Source organism: Stegodyphus dumicola, chromosome 3, assembly GCF_044657685.1.
Source record: "Stegodyphus dumicola isolate Sdum_Otavi_A_Nest chromosome 3, ASM4465768v1".
Taxonomy (NCBI): domain Eukaryota; kingdom Metazoa; phylum Arthropoda; class Arachnida; order Araneae; family Eresidae; genus Stegodyphus; species Stegodyphus dumicola.
The window spans coordinates 230,445,413-230,469,608 of record NC_140770.1 but is presented as its reverse complement, the minus strand read 5'-3'; the positions used below and the strand labels follow the sequence as shown (position 1 = coordinate 230,469,608).

Genomic DNA, 24,196 nt, shown 5'->3' with positions numbered 1-24,196 from the left:
TGGGCAGAGGCCGATAAGATTATTCTAACCGGCACAGGAAACTAATTCGCCGTACTAATGAAAACTTGAAAAGTTTATAATTTAAAGCATTCTGATGTGGAGACCACATGAGTTCCTTGTACGGTCTATTAAACCATGTATATTTTTGCTGCGTTTCATTTAAACGTATTTCCTCGAATTTCACGAGAGGAATATTTTTCATTCAATTAATTCAGTTCTCACTTCGCGGCAAGGCAAAAATACATAAAAACTCAGAACATCTTCATTAAAAATTGCAAAATACAGGAAAACATAAAGCATCGAATACGATTAAAAACGTCACAACCAAATATTCAGAGTTTCTACGCAAAAACAAGCAATTCGGCCAGCGGGCAAGAAGGCAGATGTTTCGGAGCACAAATCTGAAAGTTTACTTTTGGTCCCACTCGGCAAAATGACACTGAAGGTGCAGAAACTGACTGAATTCACTATTCTACGAGTATTAAGAGTTTCAAATGAAAAAAAAAAAAAAAAAAAATGCTGCGTTAGGCTTTGTAGCACTTAAACAACTTTTAAATTGTTGATAATTCTACCACTATTGCATATAGATTAACTAAAGGTATAAGAACCTTAACCAGATCATAAGAACAACATTATTCAATCACTGACGCACTGTACAGACGTACGACAAAAATCTCTTTTGAATGTATTTTAAATCTATTTTGCAATCCGTTTTTAGAAAAAGAGTCTTTTATTATGTTCATACGTAAAGATGCCAAGTAAAAACATCGCTCAAATAGATTCAAGAGAGATCAAAATGGATATTTTCTTTAAGTATGGAAAGTATGATACCCGAAATTTTTTGCAATTACAATACTTCCTTTACTTCGTACAAGGAGTAAAAATACATTTACTGATAATTAATTACTTAATAGTCGTAATTAAAAACTAATTATAAAATTGTAAGTTAATTTAAATAATAAGAATTGATTAAAATATCAGCAACATTAATAAACTTTCTATCACAATGATAAATGCAATCACAAAATGTTCTATTTATTTCACTAGAAGTTACGAAAATCAAAACTTATAGCTTGAAATGAACATTAAATATCAATCATAGAAACTATTTCATTTAAAGGTGCACTAGATGTTAATGCGATTGATGTGATTTTCCTGTTACGCAAAATAAGATATTCAAATTTTAATTTAAACTTAAAAAGGATTATTTATTAACACATATGCGTATCTCATTTACTTGCTGCAAGCTTAAAATATATTCTGACAATATATCCTGCAATAAAGCATTGAATACAACATATGATAAAAGAATAAGAACATGTCAAATAAATTTTAAATATTTTAAAATGTCAATATATGTGCAAATTTGCAGAAATATTATTAAAAAATTAGATAACAAAGGAAACATTTTTAACATAATAATTTCTTAGAAAATACTTCGGTTGTTCCAGCTAAATAGTTAACTATATTGTTATTTTTTGTTTTGTTTTGTTTAATAAATCAGTGTAAGCTGTGTTTGCATTCCAGTAGTTTCCTTCATCATATCACTCAGTCATCTTAAGAGTGAAGATTATGCATTGTAAATAGTGTACATCTGTAAATTGTGCGAATATATGTTATAATTTGCTTTTATATTGTGTTGTAAATAATGTATACCATGTATCGTTAATAACTGCTGTTTTAAATAAAGCTGGTAAACGATCGAACGATTGAGATGATTATATCCAGTATTCTAAACTGCAGTGCCTTTTATTAGGCGAAGTAGGATAAATATAACATGCTGCTTCTATGCCTCCGGGTCATTTATTATATTGGTTGAGATTTGTATTTTGGCAGTCTCGGGGCTGGGGATATAGTATACAGGAGCAGGGCTCTTAATTATCTCTTAACTTGATTAAGTAAAAAGGAAACTGAAGCTGTTATCAACGCAAAAGGTACTGGTATTCACATAACTCTACCAAATGGGGCAACTATACTCCAAAGCCATGGAACAGGTAACATCGCTTCCAACTTCACATGGGAATTAAGAGCAATCCAGGAGACCCTGAGAATTTACATCGATTCTAAATGATAATGATAAAGACAGATGTGATGTATGGGTGACGCCAACCAACAAGATGTATAGAGAGCGCTGGCTCTCAATCTGAAGGCACCAAAAGTTTAGTTTCCAAGAGTGAGAAAGACAGAGAGGTCATAGGGAAGACTCGTGGGAGCCATTAATGAAACGGAAATTAACTATTATTACTTTATTTGTATTGTATTACTTTATATATATTTCAGTTATTAGTATTGTAGTTTTAGTATTAGTTTGTGTTTGTGCAATAAAAGTTCAAAATACAAAAAGGTGGAGTTATTTCTCTATGAGGCGGAGAAGGAAGAAAGGGGTGATATTACACCAGAGGACTTGTAATTTACTGTGACTCTAAAGCTGCCCTAGAGGCAATACTGCAAGGACATTCAAGACTCATCCAGGATGTACACCAACACCTAGAAACAATCAACCATATTGGAAATACGTGCACTATGCAATGGTTACCTGCACATGTTAGAATTGATGGCAACGAGGCAACCAATGAACTGGCTAAAAAGGTAAGAAACCTCAACAGCTCAATCTCCGTTAATCTTGCAGATGCTAATGCCATTGCCAGATATAGACGTAAAGAGAAATCTATTAAGAAACACGATGAAAATATGTCAGATTGATACAAACAGATACATTACAAAGACCATTACTATATTTAGATCCTGCCATTATAGAGGAATGAAAAAATTAGTGAAGATGGTACCAGATCATATAGAACTTGTAGAAACTGACCCGAAACGGAGCTTTCTCTAGAATACTTCTTCACCTATCCGGCAAAACTTGCAGCTCAGCAAAGCTTGGGGAATTTCCTTTTCAGAGAGAGCTGTTTAGTGAAAAGACTGTGGAACTTGCAAAAGCTGTGATTTCCACTCATGGAGCCACTTAACTTTTCAGAGGACACGACACCAACCAACGAACTTGATTGTAATATGATTGTCCATTTCAGTCTTATACAAACGACAGTTTGATATTCTACACGCATTCGTGAAGTCAAGAATAGTCAAAGAAATAGATAAATGTTTTGTTTGAAATGTTTATCTGATTAAATAAGGACACATTCACCGTGTTTACTGAGATTTTTATCGATTTTTTAAATTTAAAATGTAATATTTTTTACCAAGTGGTTCAATCTATCTAAATCTATCTAAATCTAAATTGTTAAGATTTGAAGGAAACGGCAACGAGGTCTCTTTTACCTCTCCGGACATTTTCGTGGCATTGCTTTGCACTATCAATATAAAGAAGTCAGAGTTGATCACTCATCATTACACTAAGTTGTCATTACCTTTACTCATTAAATGAGCATCATGAATTTGGTGACTTGATTCCAAGAACACCCATTTCTTATTCTATAGCACTAGTTAAAAGAAATGAAACTTCAAATAGTTAAAAGTGCAACTTTTTGGGTAATTAAAAGTTAACAAATCATAATATGAAAAATTTTCGTTTCGACTCTAAAATATTCCATTATAAATCACCCTTTTGTAAAAATAATTATCTAAAAAATTACTAATGCTAGTGTACTTTGGCTTTGCATGTAAGATGAACACCTGTTTTTGAGAATATGTATAAAGAAAAATAAAAGGAGGGGTTTGCATATAAACTGGTCACATATTGCAAGTTTAATACGCAGGAGGTGTTCTACATGTATAAAGCTCAAAATACCTTGAAGTAAATTTAATTTTTATATTTTTAAGTCTTCACATACATAACAATTCTCACATACATAACATATGTTTTAAAGATTTTTTTTTAAAGAAGAATGGAAGTTTTACACAAACGTTAATCTACTATTTTTGAGTTTAATATGTAAAAGGAGATGTGCAAGAAAACTAATCAAAAGCTTTAAATTTTATATCTTGAAGCCATGAATTTTTCAGTGGAAGATGAAGTAATAATTTATGTTAATACATGTTTTAAATATCCAGTAGGGTGCATATTTATTTTATTATTAGCTAAGTAATTAATAGATAATTCTAGACTGATACTATAATGATCAAACCAGTTAATGAACACACATGAATGAATTAAGAGATTAAATTAATGTATGTGTAGTGCCTTTAATTAAATTTCATTGTTTATTTACATTTAATTGAAAATTTATTTTACTTTCAGTTTGCTGAGTATTTCATTTACCTCCAGTAAAGTATAATTATAACAGCCTCACTTAGAAATAAGTTTCTGAACCAATTAATTATAGTTGTGTGTCTTAAAATAAGACTTCTAAATAATTTGACATTAAATTAAAAAATTATTAGTGGCATTAAATTAAAAATTTATTATTGCCGTTTAATTAAATATTTATTTGGCTTTCAATTTGCTGAGAGTTTCATTTACATCCAGCAAAGCTTCACTATTACGCTTTCATTTGGAAGTGATGCTTTGAAATTATTTTCAGAAACTATTATAGTTGTGTTTTTAAAAATATTATTTATGAATAAAACAAGGCTATAGTCGATAATACAGAAGTCCACATTATTTCCATTCAAACTTGTATTCTCCTTATATTATTTCAGATTCTCATTTTTATAAGATCAGTGTTAAAAATTCCATTTTCAGAGCGAACGTTTTCTCAATTATGGTTCTGCTAATTATGTTTTAGATCACGACTGCAATTTACAGATAAAAATTAGCTGTGATAAGAAAATATACAGCAACGCCTATCAGAAAGTTATAGCTTTTATCTCTCACCGTGAGCTTCTACTATTATTATTTTTTCCTACTTCAGAATAATCATGATTACAAGCAGGTGAGAGATTCAGCTTCTCCCACGAAATGGTTATTTCCTTATTCTATGAGACATCATGCTAAATGGGTTGAAAGACATTAACAATTATTACATCTGAGGATATTTATTTCATAACAAAAGTGACACAGAAATATTTTTCAGTACTTTTGAAGTTGGATCTCAGGTGGTTACTTATGTTATAAGAAGTAAAGAAAATACTTATTTCTTTAAGCTATTATTTCACTTCGCTATCAGATGCTAACTAAAAACAAATCATAGGAAATTATGTTTTATTTTTTTCAATAATAAATTTTAGGCATATCTGGATGTAATTTCTGTTAAGAAAATAAAACACACGTATAACTTCGAAACAACAAGTTAACTTTGCGTTATTTACTGCATAGCATTTGTTGTGAATTATTCAGGATTATATATCAGAAATGTATGGAATGGCGATACGCTGCATTTAAAAAAAGTAATATATCATATCCCAGCAAGCGGGTGATTGTATAAATGTATATAACGATTATAATAAATTAAAGTATAAAGAATGGTAGTTTACGGTCGAACTACTATCAGCTGCAAAAAGAACATAGAAGAGTGTTCATAAATTTAATAAACACAAAAGATTAAAAATAACTAAAGAGCCTCAAACTCAATAGTAAAGAGCTTTATTACCATTATACGTACTTGCAATTATTATTATACGTACAAGTGGTATTATTATTATTATTATACTTGCGTACGTAGTATTATTATACGTACAATGGTACAAGTATGTATATCGCTAGTACGTATATTATTATTATACGTTATTGCATTATATGTACTTGTACCATTATACGTACTTGCAGAAATTCAGCTAAGAATTGGAAACACGAAGTCGGATTTCTTCGCAGTTTGTTTCGGAACATCTTTCGTCTTTCTATATCTTAAGCAACTAGAATTCTATGTTAATTTCTCATGTTGTGCTGAAATTGAAGTGTTGAAAAAAGCTTTAAAGTTTAGTGTAATTCAAACTAAAGTATAAAACACAGTTTTCTTTGGATTACACAAGTTTACTCTTCATTTTGAGACAATTAATTTTTCCAAAAATAAAATATTGAGCTTAAAAATTGTATTTTCTTTTTGGAACAGAAAAATTGCGTTACAAAAGTCTTCGGTTGCTACAGAGACTGCAAGCAAAATCTTATTAAATAAATAAAATATGCTGCTAGTTTATGAAGTTATTTTACATAAAAGCAACAGAAAGAAACCCGTCGAAAACATACTTCACTGAAATTTTCTTAGAATTTATGTTTTTAAGAATAAATACATTATTGTAAGCTGTTTCAATTGAATTTGGCTCATTTATTTTGTTTATTATGCCTACTATTGCATTACTCTCTATAAATAAAAAAGTAGCTTAGATTTTTCATACGTTAAATTATAATTGAAGGAAATGCAATTACAGGTCCAGTTAAATTTTTAATTAAAATTTAGTTAAGCAAATATGATTAAATTATAAAATTACTTTTACTTACATTTACAGTTCAATTTGCCTTTTATATTGCATTGTAATTATCATTATACAAAATAATAATAAGTGCGATCTAGTTCTTATAACTACAGTTCCGATGTAATTGTAGGTACAAAGCAATTGTAAATAATAATCTATTGCATTTAATCAAAACTAAGACCTTTTTGAACTATTATTTTGTTTTTAAATTTGGTAGGCTCTTGTAGTCGAGTATTATGACAAATAAAATTTCAGAATGAAAGAAAGGAATTTTATAAGCCTATAATGTAGAATAATTACATTATTTAAATGCTTAATAAAACACATAATTATCGCATAATAAATTATATAACTAGAATTAATAATAATAGCTATGTCTAACTGAGCGATTTCACTTCAAGGCTATATCCGCTTTACTGGTCATTTCTATTCATCAATAACAATGTCTTTTGGTCATAGCTAATGGTTATAATTTCAAGGGAATTCTGGAGGAAGAAAAACAAAACTAAGAATTTTTCTCAGAAACTACAGAATCTTTCTCAGAATTACTGCAAGAGAAAACAAACTTCTATTTTTCAAACTTATCCTAACGTATAGAGAACGTCTTATGTTCCAGCGGGTCTTGTTTTCGAAAAAATATGGTAATTACTGTTACAATGTGACTGAAATTACTTTGTGTGTATGCGTGTGTATTTAATTATGGCACAGGGCTATCTGCCTAAGGGAAGGGATGCCTTCGTGGAGGACTTTCTAAGCGAAACTTGCTCGTATACACGTTACACATGGGGAAAACCACGAAAACACCCATGCAGCCAGCCCGTTCGCGGGATTCGAACCTCGGGCCGAACTACCAGTGTTCAGCGACTTTACCGCTCGGCCGCTGATGGGCGAAATTACTTTGCAGCAAGTAATTATAATTGCATAATTATGAAAGTAATTGCTCTTGACAAATGCTACAAACCCATTGCCTTGAATAATTTTTATCTCAATTAAAAATTACAGTGAATCTGAAATGATTGCCACTTTGCGTAAGAAATTGTTAAATAATATGAACAAATTATTAACTGTAAACTAACTTCTGCATGTATTGCAGTTTGTAATGCAGTTAAAACAGAATATATATTATAGGGATGAATCACACGCATAAATTCATTAACATGTGTATGTTTACGATGTTTGCTATACACACACGGATTTGCATTATTCGTTTGAAGAAAAGCACTCAACGATTCCACGTCTGTGGATTTTACGCCTTCGTGGAAAACTTTAATATATATATATATAAACATATATATATATATATATATATATATATGTTTTACATTACACAAAAGATAAATACCAAAACTTTATTTGGTTAGTTTATTTGATTATTGGTGTGAACTGGGTTAAATTGTATATGTTTCATCTTATGCAATGAATCCCTGGTTGGCCCTAGCTGGCAGAAAAATGATTTTACATTCAATTCGCAATCGTCCTGGCTAAGTGCTATGTATTCTAAAATTATCAGCAGTAGTATTGATTACTATCTAATTTTTATGAAATACAACGCATATTTTAAGTAAATAGTTAAAAGGCATTTTTTTGCAAGTATATACACATGCACGAACTATTTTTCACAGCTTCGAGTAAAAATAACCAAGCATAATACTTTTATGTGCCTGCAAAAAATGATTATTGCCGGTAGAAAAATTATTTCATTTTCCATCCGAGATCATCTTAATTATTTAGTGATCTCAAACTAGTAATGCTAGTATTAGGTAAATTCGAATTTATTAAAAGTATTTGCAATAAATAATTGCAACAAATAACAACTAAAAAAATCTGAAAGTTTTTAGATTTTGCATTACCCTCGAAGGGGCGTTTTTTAAACTTTTTGAGGGGTACCTTTATTTATTAAATGTAATATTATTTGCATTTAAACCAAATAAAATTCAATTCAACAGCAATATCACAAAATATTTTAAAACAGCATATTTTTAGAATTTCCGACAGTCTTGCGCTTGGAGATAAAAATGCTTTTTCCCGCACAGCGTTGCCATTGCTCACTTTGAAATCGTTGAGTTTGTTAATAAAAAAATCATTTAAGTTTTACAAAATGTGAAATAGGTAATAAAACCAATTCAAAATTCGGGCTTCTAGATGTCCATGTTCGGATGGAGGATTACGTTATTCAAAATTTGATGGCTCATTATGTTACCGTCATTTTTTCACAATGCGAGAAACATACCTAGATTCCTGCACATTCTCCTTTACTTAATTTCTTTAAAAATAATGCAGGGCAATAATATTTGGTGGTAACAATTTGTAAAGTGATTCAGCCTTTTACAGTGATTCAACACAAAATCCCGTTTCGAGATTAAGCTCTTCTAGGCTTTCGCTTCTTTTGGCTAATAAATAAAAAATATTGGCAATAAATAATTGAAGTATGTTTTGTTACAATTGACTTCTATAAGCAGAAAATACTTAAAATAAAAATAAGTAATTTTTAAACAAAAGTTCGAAGAAAAAGTTTGTGTAACTGAATGCAGTATTGCCTCTGTAAGGGATATTTCTTGATTGATGCATTCATGGAGGTCTCTGTGACAGAAACTTGTTTTTATTCATGTTACACATACGGGAACCAGGAAGATGCCCAAACATTCAAAGTTGTTCTCGGGAATTCAAATCTGAATCGAAATACCACTATTAAGCAAAAAAAAATCTTATTATTATTATCATTCTTGTTCACACCTGAGTCAAAATTAAATCGCTATTACAGTAATATTGTAAGTCGAATTATCATTGTATTAACTGCGGTTAATCCCCATTAGTTGCAGTTTTAACTACGAGTATATCTTTGCCAGTTTGTAAGTACAGTGCAATTGTCGCCTCTGTTCAACCAATAACAGATTGGTGTAAATTTCAAAGATAAATTAACGTTTATAAATTAATCTATGCTTCATTGAATGGCAACAGTATGAAAATTCCCTACTCTCGATTATGGAAGATTATTTAACATCTTATGCTTCTCAAATAAATAATAATGAGATATAGATTATAACTAATTAGAAAATTTTTATTTTTCTTTAACAAAAGTTCGAAGAAAAAGTTTGTGTAACTGAATGCAGTATTGCCTCCGTAAGGGATATTTCTTGATTGATGCATTCATGGAGGTATATGATTGATGCATTCATGTTGATTATAATTTAATGCTTGATTTGGCAAGCTTTTGCTTTTTCGAGTATTTTGATGCGTTTTAAGCATTAACACAATAAAATAATTGCAATTTGCTTTATATCCATGAAATTAAACAGTATCTGATTAAGGGTTTAGGTACAAATTGGCTCCAGTCACATATTTAGCCATATTCTTAAAAAGCTGTATATATAGTTTCTTGTTTTATAGTTCTTTCTATAGTAATGAAACTTCCCAGATCTTCAGTATTGCTAACTAATACTGACATTGGATGCTTCGAATGATTGTTGACATTTTAGGCTTCGAATGACAATCCTTCGAATGCATTGTATTCTAAAGACATTTGTTGATCAGCTAGGAAATTATTGTAATGTTTCTTCATTAATAAAGAACATCAGATCACACCCAAAGACAAGCTAATTTCTCGGAATGTTTTTGCCAAAAAAACGTAAAATGTAATTAAAAGTAACTGAATAATAAACTGTGAAGTGTCTAAAATATCAATGAAAGTTTTATTTGTTGTACTCCATGCTCTAAGATCCCAAAGATAATTTCGGCTTTTTTTTTGTTAAGCCTGCAAGCTTGAGTTCATAATTAAACATTGTTATATTCTCACTTTCAGCTATTATTTCGAAAACCATGGAAAGAAATTGTTTTTTTAAATCAGTTGAATTTACCCATTTTTGAAGCATATTTTCTTTTCATCAGTTTTTTCTCTTCCATTTTTTTTCTTTGCTTTCTTTCTTTTCTTCCATTTTTCTTTCCGAATTTTGGTATATTCTCTGGTTTTGAAAAAAAAAAAATATAAACACTGAATTTTAATGATTTTTTTAAATATTTCCATCTAATTACACTTGTTTTCATCTCTGAGAATTAGAACAACTGCAATTTACGGAAGTTAAAAGCCCTTTTTCCTGTCTCATTAAAAATATAAAAGAGGAATTAGACATAAATAATATGTAATGCATAACCTTAAATAAAAATTTAATCAAATTTAAACTTAAAAAAAACGAAAATTGTACTAAACAGATTGTATCCCATTTTATGGTGCTTTCTAATGCAATTCATTTGCATAAAAACTATGTAAAAAGGGAAGAAAATTATAATTTAAATTAACGGCAAGTAGGCTGTTTTCCTGAAGAATAATTATTTACTCTTTTCAAATACGTACAATATAACTGCTAATTAAGCTTTACTTTTATTAAATAAAAAATTTTTACAAGAAAAATGTTTTCAAATAATTTCTGATTTAGATATAAAATAATAATAACAAAATTGTTAACAAATCATTTTTATGAGAACTTACCAAAGCATACTGTCATCGCATATTCTTAGATTTTAAATTTCATGATGACCGTATGTAGGTGTACCTAAAAGCTAAGAGAAAGCTGTAACTTCTAACTCCTATACATTCTTCTTTTATTCATATATAAATATATTTCTTGCACATTAATTTACTGTGAAAAACATACAATGTATACTGATAAAAACAGTTGAAAAATGTATTTTTTAAGGAGTTCGAAAAATTAGAAAAGAAAATGAAGGTAATTATAGTGATTTATTTCTACAGAAAGTAAAAGTTCTTATTAGAATTGCTATTAAACACATATATCAGCAAGAAGTTTGCTGATTTTTTTAAAATTTTGGCTACAACATGAATTTAACTTAGTAAATAAAATCTCAGAGTGTTTTCTCCGATTACTTCCTTTTAAAAGAATTTTATTAACTACTGCAGTAATTCATCAGAAGTTCTAATGAGAAATATAAGAATAATTTTGGAAATATATGTAGCACTGAAATATATATAGAAATTACTCTCATGCACTTCCTTTTATATCCAAAAAAGTGAACTTCAGATTAACCTGACCGAATTAAAGGAAGCTTGTCTAAAAAAGGTTAAATTTATTTATTGTAGTAAGATGAAGAAATTGTTCTACACCATCAGAATAAGACAAAACTTTTATGAGTAAGTCTGAAAGGTGAAGGAAATGTCTGAGATAATAGCCGTGATAGCAGATGATGCAACAGCATTTAGAAATAGTTTTTATTGACAACATCACGTAATTTTATTGTGCATAATCTGGAACATATAAATATTTTTAAATCATACATTAAAATAAATTACTAAATCGTAAAAACAAATTAAGTGTACAGCTATTAATCTTCTGTTTCCTGTATCGAAATACAAGAGTAATATAGACAAATGCATTGTTCTTCGTTTTTGAAATGTATAGTTTGAATGCTAATTAATTAACATATCCAAATGAACTTAATCTACAAATTAAAAACGCTTAAAAATACAGGTAAATTAAAAATAATTCTTTCAGTTAATTACAATGTAATTTATCCCTCTTTCAAATGTATTTTTTCTTACTGCCATCGGATATATAACTGCATGATATATCAATGATTCCCTTGTAATTCTTCTGATGTCATCAAATATATTCTGATATATTTATTTGTTTAAATGTTTAGTGTATTAACTTATGTAAAATACAATTTGTACTACAATTAGAGTAATGAAATTTTGCACTTTCTTCACTAGGTATCATATGCTGCTGTAGTTTAACTGTTGGTTTTTGATGAAATAAAATGTTTAGACGCTCTTGGGACCAATGTGAGGAAACTTTGCTTAAGAAAATCAATAATGAAAATCATTTTTCAGGAAATATGCTTTATTGAGCTTAATGGAAGGTTTCTATACAAAGAAGAGCAAACACCAACAAATTCATTTTGACTGTACAAATGCCAGTTTCGGCTGCCATTTGTGCTGCCTCAAGCATTAAGCTGTGTGGGAAGGAAAAGGTTGAACAGAGTCACATGTAAAAGACAGAAAGACAGAATAAATAAATAAGTACGTGATACACGGATGACACAGGGGGGACGTAGTTTGATCAGAGGTTGAGCATTCTCCCACCCTATGTTAGGCAGGATCGACAGCCGTCTGCTTTAATGCTCTGCTAATCCCTGAACCTTGCTTTTTGTCCTGGATCCCTGCAGTGCAGCGAGAATGTAGCACCGACTGCAAATAAATGAAACAAAATAAGAGACTGGAATGTACGAACATATACTCACAATCCCTCCTTAAAATTTAATCATTCTTTGAGGAATTCCACGCAATAACGCGGGATAGTTGGAGAAAAGACATTAAAATCAAACCAATTTCTTTGATTGTTGCATAGCAAATTTTAATTCAAGGAATTATCTCACACGATTTTGTAAATTTTAATTATATATTATAAGAACATAGATGTAAGAATAAAAGTGTCTGTTTATCTGTGCTTTACCACACATAGAGTTTTGCACTCTACGTGATACAGGCAAAATGCTTCCTGAGAAAAATAATTAAGACTAGAAAAAGGTGGAAATGAAATTGTACCTTCCCGTAATAGCAAAAGTTTTAAGAAAATGCTAAATCATATGAAATTACAAAAAATACTGCCAACTTTGACCCATTTGTGAAGAGATTTTGTAATCTAAAGTCAAGTTTTATAATCTAAAGTTTCGATCTTTTCCACTTAAAACTGAATCAAATTTAAATGAAATATATATTGCTTTACCTAGATCTAAGGTACTTTAAAAATATAAATTTTGCTTCCAGATGGATACGAGACGAAATGTATTAAGAGTCTGTATTCTTAAAGATTTATAGTATCTATTAATTCTTCATGTTTAAAGTATCATTAAAGGATACGAAGAAAAGCTTTAAAGAATCTCACGCTAATTATATTTTTTAATGATCTGTTTCGGACATGCCATTCGTATTTGCAAATCTTATAATCCAACTGATATATCGTAATAAAAAGCTGAATTCAACATTTTTTTAGAGAATTAAGAACTTTATTCCCTTTGCTTTCAACTGATAATATTCAATAACTAAAATCAAAGTTAGAAACCTAAAATCAAAATATATAGCAAAAAATAAATGTCTTACCCTTATAAAGATAAGACAGATTGAAATATTGAAAAGCATAGGATAATCTATCTTATAATAAAGGCTCCCGAAGAAACAGAACATCTCTAAGAATTCTGCTCAGCAAACAAGAAAAAATAGAACTTTAATTAAACAATATTTTTTAATAATTCAAATTTCCTTACCATTAAGATTATAATTGAAATTGCCTTATCCTAAATTCGCGATATTCTAATATTTGGGGTAACCACCGTAGTGAGGTGCGGGGGCGTATTGGGCAGGGCTGGCTTGGACGTACACATCAGCTGGGTTCTGGTTATCAGTTCCGGGCTCGTTGGTCTTCACATTTGCTCGGAAACCATGAGCATCGGCAACATAATCAACCTGTCTGTAGATACCATGAGCATCGGTATAGCCGTAAGATCCTTGGACATTGCCCTTACCATCACTAGCTTCCTTTCGATTTTGCTTGAATTCACCATAGTCGCCAGCGATATCATAACCGAATTCGTAAGGAGTGGGTACAGCCTGCAGAAGAGGAACAAAAAATGGAATATAAGTTAATAATAAAATTTCTTGTTTTAAAGAAAGTACTTAAGCTGTAAAATTTGGTAGTGTACTATTCTGCTTATATGTAAGTAAAGAAATGAAGTTTATGATAGTGAGACATTAAATTGTACTCCTTTCTTTGTTAGCACAACACGTCAGAGTGTATGTTAACAGGAAGACAAGAATTTTGCAGATATGTATAAAAATTAGGATATATATGCAATGAGTTTTAATTTACCTTAGTAACAAATATTTCAATAGTTATTTCTGCTTATATTCTTACAAATGCAAGAATATAAGCAGAAAATTATAAGTAAATTTTATTAGTAAATGAGTGTAAACTTCGCTTTCATGATCTTAACCAGAAAACTTAATTTTCCCCAATCGTAAATGGATTACATAAAAACGTGCTGCATTTCGGATTTCGGACAAATTTACTATCAGGATATATTATGATGAAACTTCTGATAATTTTAAGGAATAAACACGAAAAGCTTTGATAGGAATGTATTATGAGAATGCAGTAAAACAATTTTAACTAAAGCACTATGTTTCTAAGAGCCTTTAGTTTAAATAACACATAAACTAAGTTCTTTGACTAAGGGAAATAAGGTTTCTATTGCCAAATTTTCTTTCAAAGATAAAATTCTACTTATAAAAATTTTTCTTATTAAGTTGACTATTCATCTGTTAATTAAATCAATTCTCTGCTCACTTCCACTAACATTATGATTAGTTAACTACTAACATTATGATTAGTTAGTCCACTAACATTATGATTAGTAAGTTGAAAGTTGTTAACTTTCTTAAATTTTTCTGTTTCTAAAAGGCAGACAATCTGCTTTTGCTGAAATTTAGAAGTATTACAACGAATTTCATGCAAAATATATTTGATTAGACTGATCTGCTCATAATGGAAATTATAAAAAGAAATACGTTTCTACAAAGAATATGGCACAATAATGATCACTAAATTTTTATATTAAATTGTGACGATGGTGCAATAATTAGCGAGTGCTCCAAAGTTTTTTCTGTGTTGGTTCTTAAAGTTAACTTATTTCTAACACCAATGGTAATGGCAAATGGAAGAACTCTCTCCGAAGTAATTTTAAACGTGCTGCATTTCGTCTGAACGAAAGCAGCACGTTTAAAATTACTTCGAAACGTAATTATTTACGTTCAGATAATGCTTAAATTGTCTCATAGTAAAAATATAGCAGTTTGTTGAGAAGTATTCCGTTTGCTTCAAAAGAAGAGGATGCTTAGAAATTTAGTTTATGTCCTTTTTATTAAAATCTGCTCAGTTCCCGAAATATATGAAAAATAGACTTACATAGTCAACAGGAGCATAACCTCCATAGTGGGGTGCTGGTGCGCTGTAGGCAGGTGCTGCATAGCTTCGTGCATATACAGGGGCAGCATATGGACGTCCGTATGGTACCGCACAGACGGCGGCGAAAAGAGCAGCGGCAACTACGAGCTAAAAGAGAATGTTTTTTAGTTTGAATGTATCGAAAGTACAACTATAGTCATGGAAGTTACAGAAACAAAGTATTAAAATGAAAAAAATGTACAGCAAGAAATTGTCTGTTATTAGTATTTTGTAACCTTCACGAAAAGCTTAGTAGTTTTAAAGCTTATTTTTTTTTAAAATTTCAGATAACCGTTAACGTTTTCTCATCTACAAGTTAGTTTTTTAAATTTCAAATAATCGCTAACATTTTCTTATCTACAAGTTAGTTAACTTCTGGAAGTCAGCCTTCTGCTTTGCTTTTAAAAAATCCATATAAATCCTTAAAAATCGCTGGGAAGGTTAATTTGTTTTTCCCTGTTCGTCATGTGGTCGTATCAACGGCACGTTTTGAAATTTACCGCTTTTAATTCACCAGTGTGCGTATTAAATGCATTTCGTGCAGTTGTAAAATGTAGCTGGCAGTAAGTTCGTTATAGCATATCTTTCAAGCAGGTATTTAGCAAAATGAAAGCGGTTGAGCAGTAATACTCACAAGCACTAGCAGTTGGACCTCGGTCTAAATTCCAGCGAACGGGTTCTCTGCATGAAAGGTTTCGTGTTTTACCCTATTGATAAAGTCAATAGGAGCCAATTTTTCTTTAAAAAATCCTCCCCAAAGTGCAATAACAGTATAATCCAATGCAATTATAAAAATGAACAAAATTTAGAAAAAACTCTTTAATAAGTATTCTTTAGCAGATTTAATCAGAACAAAGGATCTTTATCAAAAATGCATTGCTTAAACATAGCTTATCAGAAACTCAATCAGAATCGATTATTTTGCTAAAGCAGTTGAATGTCACATGCACCGTATAAAATCACACCGCTGACCAGCGGCCGAGCATGATTTTCTTCCCCATTTGTAACGTGCATAAGAGCCATTTTCTCTTAGAAAGTACTCCCCGAAGGCATCCCTCTCCTTAGACAGCTAGCCTTCGAGGGCTGGGCTTTGTCGTAATCAAATAAACCATACAAAGTCTTATTTTTAAGATACCTTTGGATACACTTGATCAAGACGAAGCCAGTCAAAAAACCCTAATATGGCTCTGTCATAGCTAAAATAACTTAACTTGCATTATTAAAGCACATAAGTATTTGCCTCATATAATAATTTCCATACCTTGAGTAGAGCACTAAATTGACAGCTAAAATATTAAAACTTAAGTCGTACAATAGAAATGTTTTATAGGAGTTTAAAATATTAGTATTGAATATGCACTCTTTGATAATATAAATGAGAATGGCGTTTGCTCGTACAGTTAAAAAATTTTAACTCAAACTAAATTTATAATTTTTTTAGTAAGCATATAAGTCATTAGAATATCTTTGGACTATATAAACTTATATCGCAAGATTATTCTTTAAAATCGTTACACAGACTTCTATATGAAAAAATGACGTAGTTAAAATGGCAAAGACTTTGCATAATATAATATAGAATTGGATATCTTGAAGTAAACTGGTAGAAAGGTGAAGTTTGGAGTCTTATCAACTTGAAAGGATTAGCTTACCTTGAACATGATGGAATAGTTCTTCACTTGTTCGAAGTGTGATATCCAATGCCCGGTACGACGTCTTTATATACTAACTCGATCCCATCTGACGAAATATATCTGTGAGAAAAAAATAAAAATAAAAAATGTATACATATGAGGGAGGTTGAGGAGGAGGGGAGAAAGTTTCTATATTCTTGATTTTGGTATTTTTATTTCATTTTCACTTTCCTAGGTCGTGGCCTGATTCGAGATTCGTCTGCAATAGAAGTCGGTTCGATCTACTTGTGGATATGGGGCATAGCAAGGGAGTGGTGAAACCACTTCCTGAATTGAAGGGGTGCCACTAATTTCTCTTCTCAGTCTTTTCGCATACCACACCCATCCTTCACTTCTACAATATGATAGGCCGTGTGGCATATTGTCGCTAAAGAAAACACTTACTGTGTAGGTCCTTCAAACACTGACTACCGATCCATTCATTAGAGATGTAAAAATTTTGCGAAGACTTTGCTGGCTCGCTGCTGGAAAATATATTTAAATCATTCAATGATGCTTCAGAGAGTAAGCCCGAGATTCAAATAAAAAACCATAAAAGTTGCTGTTGCGACAAGTTGATGTTAATGCTTTTAATTGCATCTGGATGTTTAGAAATGCTTAGTTTCTAGTACTTTTTATAGGTTATGTTTAGACAAATTTGTGATCTTGAACTTCAGTACATGTGTAATGTAAAATTGCAAATTTATTTTCGAGTATTTATTCTGGATAGATCTGTTTTTACATTCTGGATAGATCTGTTTTTCCGATATCAGCTTCCTGAAATCTTTCGTCCCAAACATCAGCTTCCCCTAAATATTTTCTTTTCATCAGTTTAGTAAACCTACATTTAAACATTTAAAATGCAATCAATTTTTCTAATGGTAACAATATACATATTAGTTCCCTCAAGCTGTTTCGAGTTCGATTCCGCATCAAAACCATTTAAAATTCAGGAGGCAAAAGCTTGATCAAAGCTCATTTCCAGCTTTTTAAGAAAACCTGGGTTTACTATCAAGCTCAAGAAAAGTTAGGCGACAAAATGCAGTTTTTTTTTTTTTGTTTTTTTTTGTTTCAATCACGGAGATCAAAAATGGCGTGAGATTCAATTTTTTTTTCATTTCTCAAAACATTTTACTTTAAATTGACTTTTACTTATGAACTTTTTAAGCACCTTTGAGGGAGAAACTCATGAGACTTCTTCCCGCATTGTGTTTCTAACTTTGGAGATTTAATTTGTCCCTTTTCTTATCTCACAGGTTTAATTATAAGCGTAGGAAAATGCGCTTCAGAATTTACTGATGACTATGATTCGCAGAACAATAGACCTACACACGATGCGGAACTAATTTTCTGTTAATTTTTATATGCTACATATTTGCTATGATATATGATATGATATAATTGAAATCCTGTATATTTGTCAAGTCGTAGCTAATGGCATACTATATGAATCGCTAAAATATCTTTAAAACATTTTAATCATGAAAAATATTTTTATTTCTAAAGGAAACATTTACATAACAATGTACAAATACCGTTTTAATTAAAACTTTTCATTGCGTGATTACAAATAATGATGTGCATTTTTGCAAATTTTATTTTAAATATATACAAATAAAAATGATCTGGTCTTTAAAGAATAAATATGGGATTTATTTAAACGAGAATTAAACGTTAAAAATATGTATTGAAAAATTGACCAATATAATACAGGTAAAACTTCAATAAGAATGAAAAAACATGTTTTTAAGTGTTCGAAGTGTTCACTAAAGGTTCAAAACAGAAATAAGCTACTGAAATATAAACCAATAATTTAAAAATGTTTGTTAGTCTCATCATTAGGAACATTAATGTTCAGAATGACGTTACCTTCTTAGATATAACATTTACTCACCCCAGAACCTCAAGGTCATTTTTCTTTTGCATGCTCAGAAGTACAAAAAGTCTGTTTTACATATAGTAAAAATAAGGTAAAAATTATAATTTACAGAAAGTAATGTCCATTAAGACAGGTGATAGATAAAACAGTAGATAAAAGATAAAACAATATGAACAGAATTCTAGTTATTTGGACTAAATCAGACCATAATCTAACAGGATAATTGGATTGCCTTTGCAGGCAATTAAATTATCCTGTTAGATTATGGTCTCATTCTTAACATTCAAAGTAAAGCAATTGAGGGATAATAACAGACTTGTAGAGTTTAAGAAATTTTGCATGTTACAATAAAGATTGAAGAATGGATCTCTAACCTCAAGAATGAGAAGAAAATAACGGAACACATATCAAAAATGTTTATGCTCGCCTCAACCTCACAATAAAATTTTCTTCCAGAAAGCCTAAGCGATGGTTTTAGGAATAAACAAAGAACCATAGGCTTGTATAATAATATTAAACTGCTTTTCTATTGCTGCATGTAGGCCATATGTGATATGTATTTAAAACGGTAACAGATGATATTTTTTTGAATTAAACGAAATGGACGTTCCTGAGTTACTTAATAGTAAATTACCTTTTTGTTGAAAACCATTAAACAAGGCATAAGCATTTTTATAAATTAATTTAAAGATAAAATTAATTTAACAATAATTAATAAATAATTAACAAATAATTATAATTAATAATAAATTATAATTAATAAATTAATAAACTAATTATAATTAATAAATAAATTAAAAATTTTTATAAACTAATTTAATTTTTCAAAAGTTGCACATGTACACACCCATATACACTGCTTTGCTTGGAAAGTTCGAGGAAAAGTCATTTTACGATGTCATCATTTTGACTATACTTGGATCTTCTTAAACAGAAAAAGGTCCCCATAGCCACCTTATTTGCACATTTTTCATTCTCTGACGTAGCAGTTACCCCTTATCGAGACAATTCTACCCGAGTCTATAACCAGTTAGAGCCACTAAAAATGTCATCGCGGCTTGTCCATAACACATATGGAAACATTGCGTCCGGAAATAATAGGAGTTCTGAATGTTAAAAAGTATGTGTATTTTGATAATCGTTACATCAAAGATCATGAGGTAACAGTTTTCACATTTCTAATAGAATTACTTACAAGCACTTTCAGCGAACGCTTTAAGCACAGAATCATACATGGTTGGCCATGAAGAAAGTACCTCGCTTCATCGAGAAATTTGAAAGCATTTAAAAAAAATTGTCAGCAAGTTAAATTTAAAATAGTTTCGAAAGAAATATGAGTTTCCAATGGTTGGCTTCCTATACATCTGCAGTGCGGATATTCTGCAGTCAGAAAATAATTTGATAAACATTGACTAGTCAATCTGCCATTAATTTTTCAGAGACGAGTATCTACCAATTAAAAATTATCAAATCTAAAGTCATGATGAATCTATCTACAGTTCCCCCCCAGAGAATTATTTGTACAGGTTCAAAAGCAATGATATTAAGTAAAGATTTTGCTTAAAAATATGGATGTTCAAAAATAAATGGCCTAGAAAAATCTTAGATATTTGCCATAAAAATCGTTAACTTAGTATTCGTATCAAGTCAGCTAATTATAAGATCTTTATTTCACCAATTAATCTTACAACCCTTAGTTTTAGGCAAGAATTCAGATTATTATATAAAATAACTATAGTTTAAACAACAATGTTTACTTTTTACAAATCAATTGAAAAACATTTCACTTAAAAAAAAAGCATTTTCTAGTTTGTCACCTTCAAATTAATTTAGCTTATGCTATTATCAATAGCAATATCTCTTATATTTCTTCCCTTTCATTATATTTTATAAATTAAAAAATACTTACCGTTAATTTTAATGAAACACGAGAATAATTAATTTTAATTGATGGATTGATAAATTTATCTTTAATAATTTTATCAAACTTTACTCTTGGAGCATATAGTTTTGTCACAATTAATTTAAAGATCAATATTTATCCTAAAAATTGATTTTCTGTACATCGGGCTTCACTACACTTCCGCGAATATCTAAAATAGCCATTCTCTGACAAAGTGTTTGCCTCTTTGTAATTATAAATGTCATAGATTGTATCAGTTTTACCTAGTTTTCTGATGCTTTAAAGAGACACTTATTGCTAATGGAAGCACGAAAACCCGCATGATGAAATACTTGAGCATGCGAAATATTATTGTTTTTACGTTCTTGAAAGGTATGTAACCAAGGATATTAGTATTTTTCTCAAATGAGCAAGAGGAAATTGAAAACATATTCTGGAAGGAAACTAATAATCTGTCATTAAAGAAATAAAATTACAGAACTAATATACAGATGGCAATCAAAGTATGTTAATGAGTTTCATGACTGTCTTTATTGTGGACACATATTCTTCATTCCATTAATACTTGAATAATTCATCACTGATGTTTTTACAGGTTCTTTATTGTATTAACAGTACTTTACTGCATTAATACAAATATAAATATTATTTCCATAATTTGAAATTAAAGTTTAAAATGCATACCTTTTGTACTTTATATATAAAGTATAACATACTTTATATATATGTATATGAATATATATATATCTGTATATATATGGATAATTTAATAAGAACTTTCTGCAACTTTTTCTTATTTTTAATTCGTTTTGCTTCATTACACATTTATATAATCAGAATTTATTTAACTAATATTTATTTTATTATAACTACTTATTTGCATTTACAAAGCTAATTTTTTATTTACACATTCTGTCATTTTAAGACAATTAAACTGTGAGGATGATGTTAATTTTTTAACAGTTAAATTTTGAGTTAAGTCCTTTCCTGTCTTCCTGAATTTCAACTTAGAACTTCCGGCCAGAACGTATTTTTAGAATAGCATTTGAAGGCAAATTGAGGAGACGTATTTAACCGTTTTAGGCTACTCTCCCCTAAGCTATTATTATGCTCAACCGTACCTTAGGCCCTTGATAGCTTCGCCATTATTCAGCTTTAAGGGGCAACTCGATTAGAATCTTGATAGCTTCGGCTATATCTTTTTAGTTAAGATTAGTTAAGTTTCAGTTCTTAGTTCCCAAAGTTCAAACCCGAGTGGCGGCTTTATTGTAAAACTCTAAGAAGGAGTTCTGTGAATTTAATTTGGAATAATAAAGTGTCTTTAACCGTTTTCAAGTTTTATTTACTGTTTCACGAACTCAAGCGATTAGTTGCTTACCAGTTCTGATGAGGTAAAATTAAAGGTTTTAGATTTTCTGTTTGCAAGTGCTTCCAAAAGAAACCCGTAGTACATATTTATTTTGGTACAAAATTTGACCCTGGTGTTTCTAATTTATGGTCTCAAAAGGTAATTAATAATACTATCCTACTTCTGAAGATAGTACAAACGTCCTAATAAAGACTTTCAGAATGAAGATAGGAGAGCAATATGGGAAAAATATATATGAATATGGAAAAGTAACTACTAGCGACTTTGCTACTTTTCCTACTTTGATAGCTTGTTGGGAAATTTAAGTAACAGATGGGCTTCAATGGAAATTTGATATTTTGAAAACAAAAATAGACTTTTGGGGAAAAGTCAAAGGCGATCCATTTTCATCTCATCTCCATTTCCTTTTCTTTCCATCTGATGAAACGAAACACAAAATTGCAATCAGTCCTGTACTTCATTAATTGTTCACTGATTGAGTATTTGTTCTGTTGTAGATAGCGGTAGCCTTATTTCGGAGTATTGTGCACAAATGTTGGCTTTCAGTGGAAGCAAGTCTAGATTTCCTACCAAAGGTTACATAGAACTGTCTTGCATTGTCTATATACATATGTAGAGACATTAGGATTTTTTTTGGAAGCCAGAGAGATGAAAAATTAGCAACCGCCTTCGCCGGGAATCGAACCACAGACCTCTGGAATGCAGGCCCAGCGTGCTACCGTTACACCACGAAGGCTAGGAAAGTGGGAGAAATACCTTATATACTTCCCGTTTTTAAAGGGCGACTAGGTCCCCTAAAACCCTAGTCGCCCAAATCTTGGGTGCGGAGAATCATCATCCACAACCCTTTTAGTTCAGGGGCTACTTTAGAGTCATTAGGTTAATTGGAAGCAGAAAAGATGAAAAATATGCAACCGCCTTCGCCGGGAATCGAACCACGAACCTCTGGAATACCGGCCCACCGTACTACCGTTACACCACGAAGCCACGCTAGGGAAGTGGGAGAAGTACCTTATAAGATTTAGTTTGTCCTCATTTGTAATATTCTGACATATTAATGAAAGGTAGTAAATGGTTTGCAAATAATTTCATCTTTGTATCAAAATATATTATCTTAGAATTATGTATTGAATAGTTTACTTAATAACTTTAACTATCTAATATTTCTTATTGAATTTTCTTTATCTCCAAAGGAATTTTTATAAATTATATAGTCTATATAGTCATGGACTACCATATTTGATACCTGAGTTTTAATTCCTTACTTTATTAGTTATCGACAGAGAAGTACTGATTTGTGCATCATGTAGTGTTGCATATAACATAATTGGGTGTAATATGCAATACTAGAAATTATCACTGCGCATACTGAATGTAATAGTCTAAAGAAGCATGTACTTGTGCACCATGTAATATTTTACATTAATTTAACAGTATCTAACCTGCAACGCTTGAATCAGAAAATGTGTGTCTGCCGGTAGCTTTTTTTTTCGTCGGGATTACATTAATTCGTTAGGCGCCACAGCCTTAGGCCGGATGTCAACTCGACAACGAGAAGTATCCAGATATTCTGATACTACTAAGGGCATGGTCAGTTTATATGTGCTAATTCCTTTTCATTTTCTTGTACTAGAAATTATTACTAGTACTTCCGAATATGGCTGTACATATTGACGAGGTTCTTGTACTCAGGTGGTCTGTGCTAAAAAAAAACAGGGCATGGATTTTGGAAGAGATGACGCAACGAATATTTGTATACATTCAAGTCCAGATCGTAATGTGCAGATGAGTAGTTTTACCTGGAAGTTGGCGATATCGTTCTAGTATTAAAAGGGGATACTTCCAATGATACATGTCCAGTAGGAAAAATTTGAGGTATATCAGGAAAAGATGGACCTTGTAAGCGTAGCTGAAGTTCAGACTGTTCAGCCTTATTCCAGTACTCTGTAAGCAAGCTGATATTGCTGATTCTGAAAGTCGAGTGAGAGCTTTTTTTTTGTGCAATACATGAAATATAGAATAATACATAATGTGACATATAATAAAATTTTT

The 24,196-nt window shown here is 30.6% G+C and overlaps 1 protein-coding gene and 1 non-coding gene across 2 annotated transcripts; both read right to left on the bottom strand.

Annotated features, from left to right (window-relative positions):
• Positions 1–12,143: 12,143 nt before the first annotated feature.
• LOC118192668 (cuticle protein 10.9-like) lies at positions 12,144–17,124 on the bottom strand. The gene is made up of 4 exons (XM_035363670.2): positions 16,973–17,124; positions 15,282–15,428; positions 13,585–13,927; positions 12,144–12,508 (listed from the first exon to the last, which is right to left on the bottom strand). Exons 1-3 carry the CDS (start codon positions 16,979–16,981, stop codon positions 13,631–13,633), a joined length of 453 nt encoding a protein of 150 aa, XP_035219561.1. The 5' UTR covers positions 16,982–17,124; the 3' UTR covers positions 12,144–12,508; positions 13,585–13,630.
• A 5,684-nt stretch (positions 17,125–22,808) lies between these two features.
• TRNAA-UGC (transfer RNA alanine (anticodon UGC)) lies at positions 22,809–22,880 on the bottom strand. Its single transcript has one exon. It is a non-coding gene; the product is annotated as a tRNA-Ala (tRNA).
• Positions 22,881–24,196: the final 1,316 nt, after the last annotated feature.

Excerpts from the sequence above, each read along its gene's own strand:
- LOC118192668 (XM_035363670.2), bottom strand. Across the intron at positions 13,928-15,281 it reads GTTATGCTCCTGTTGACTAT|GCTGTACCCACTCCTTACGA; the intron begins GTAAGTCTATTT and ends CCTCTTCTGCAG.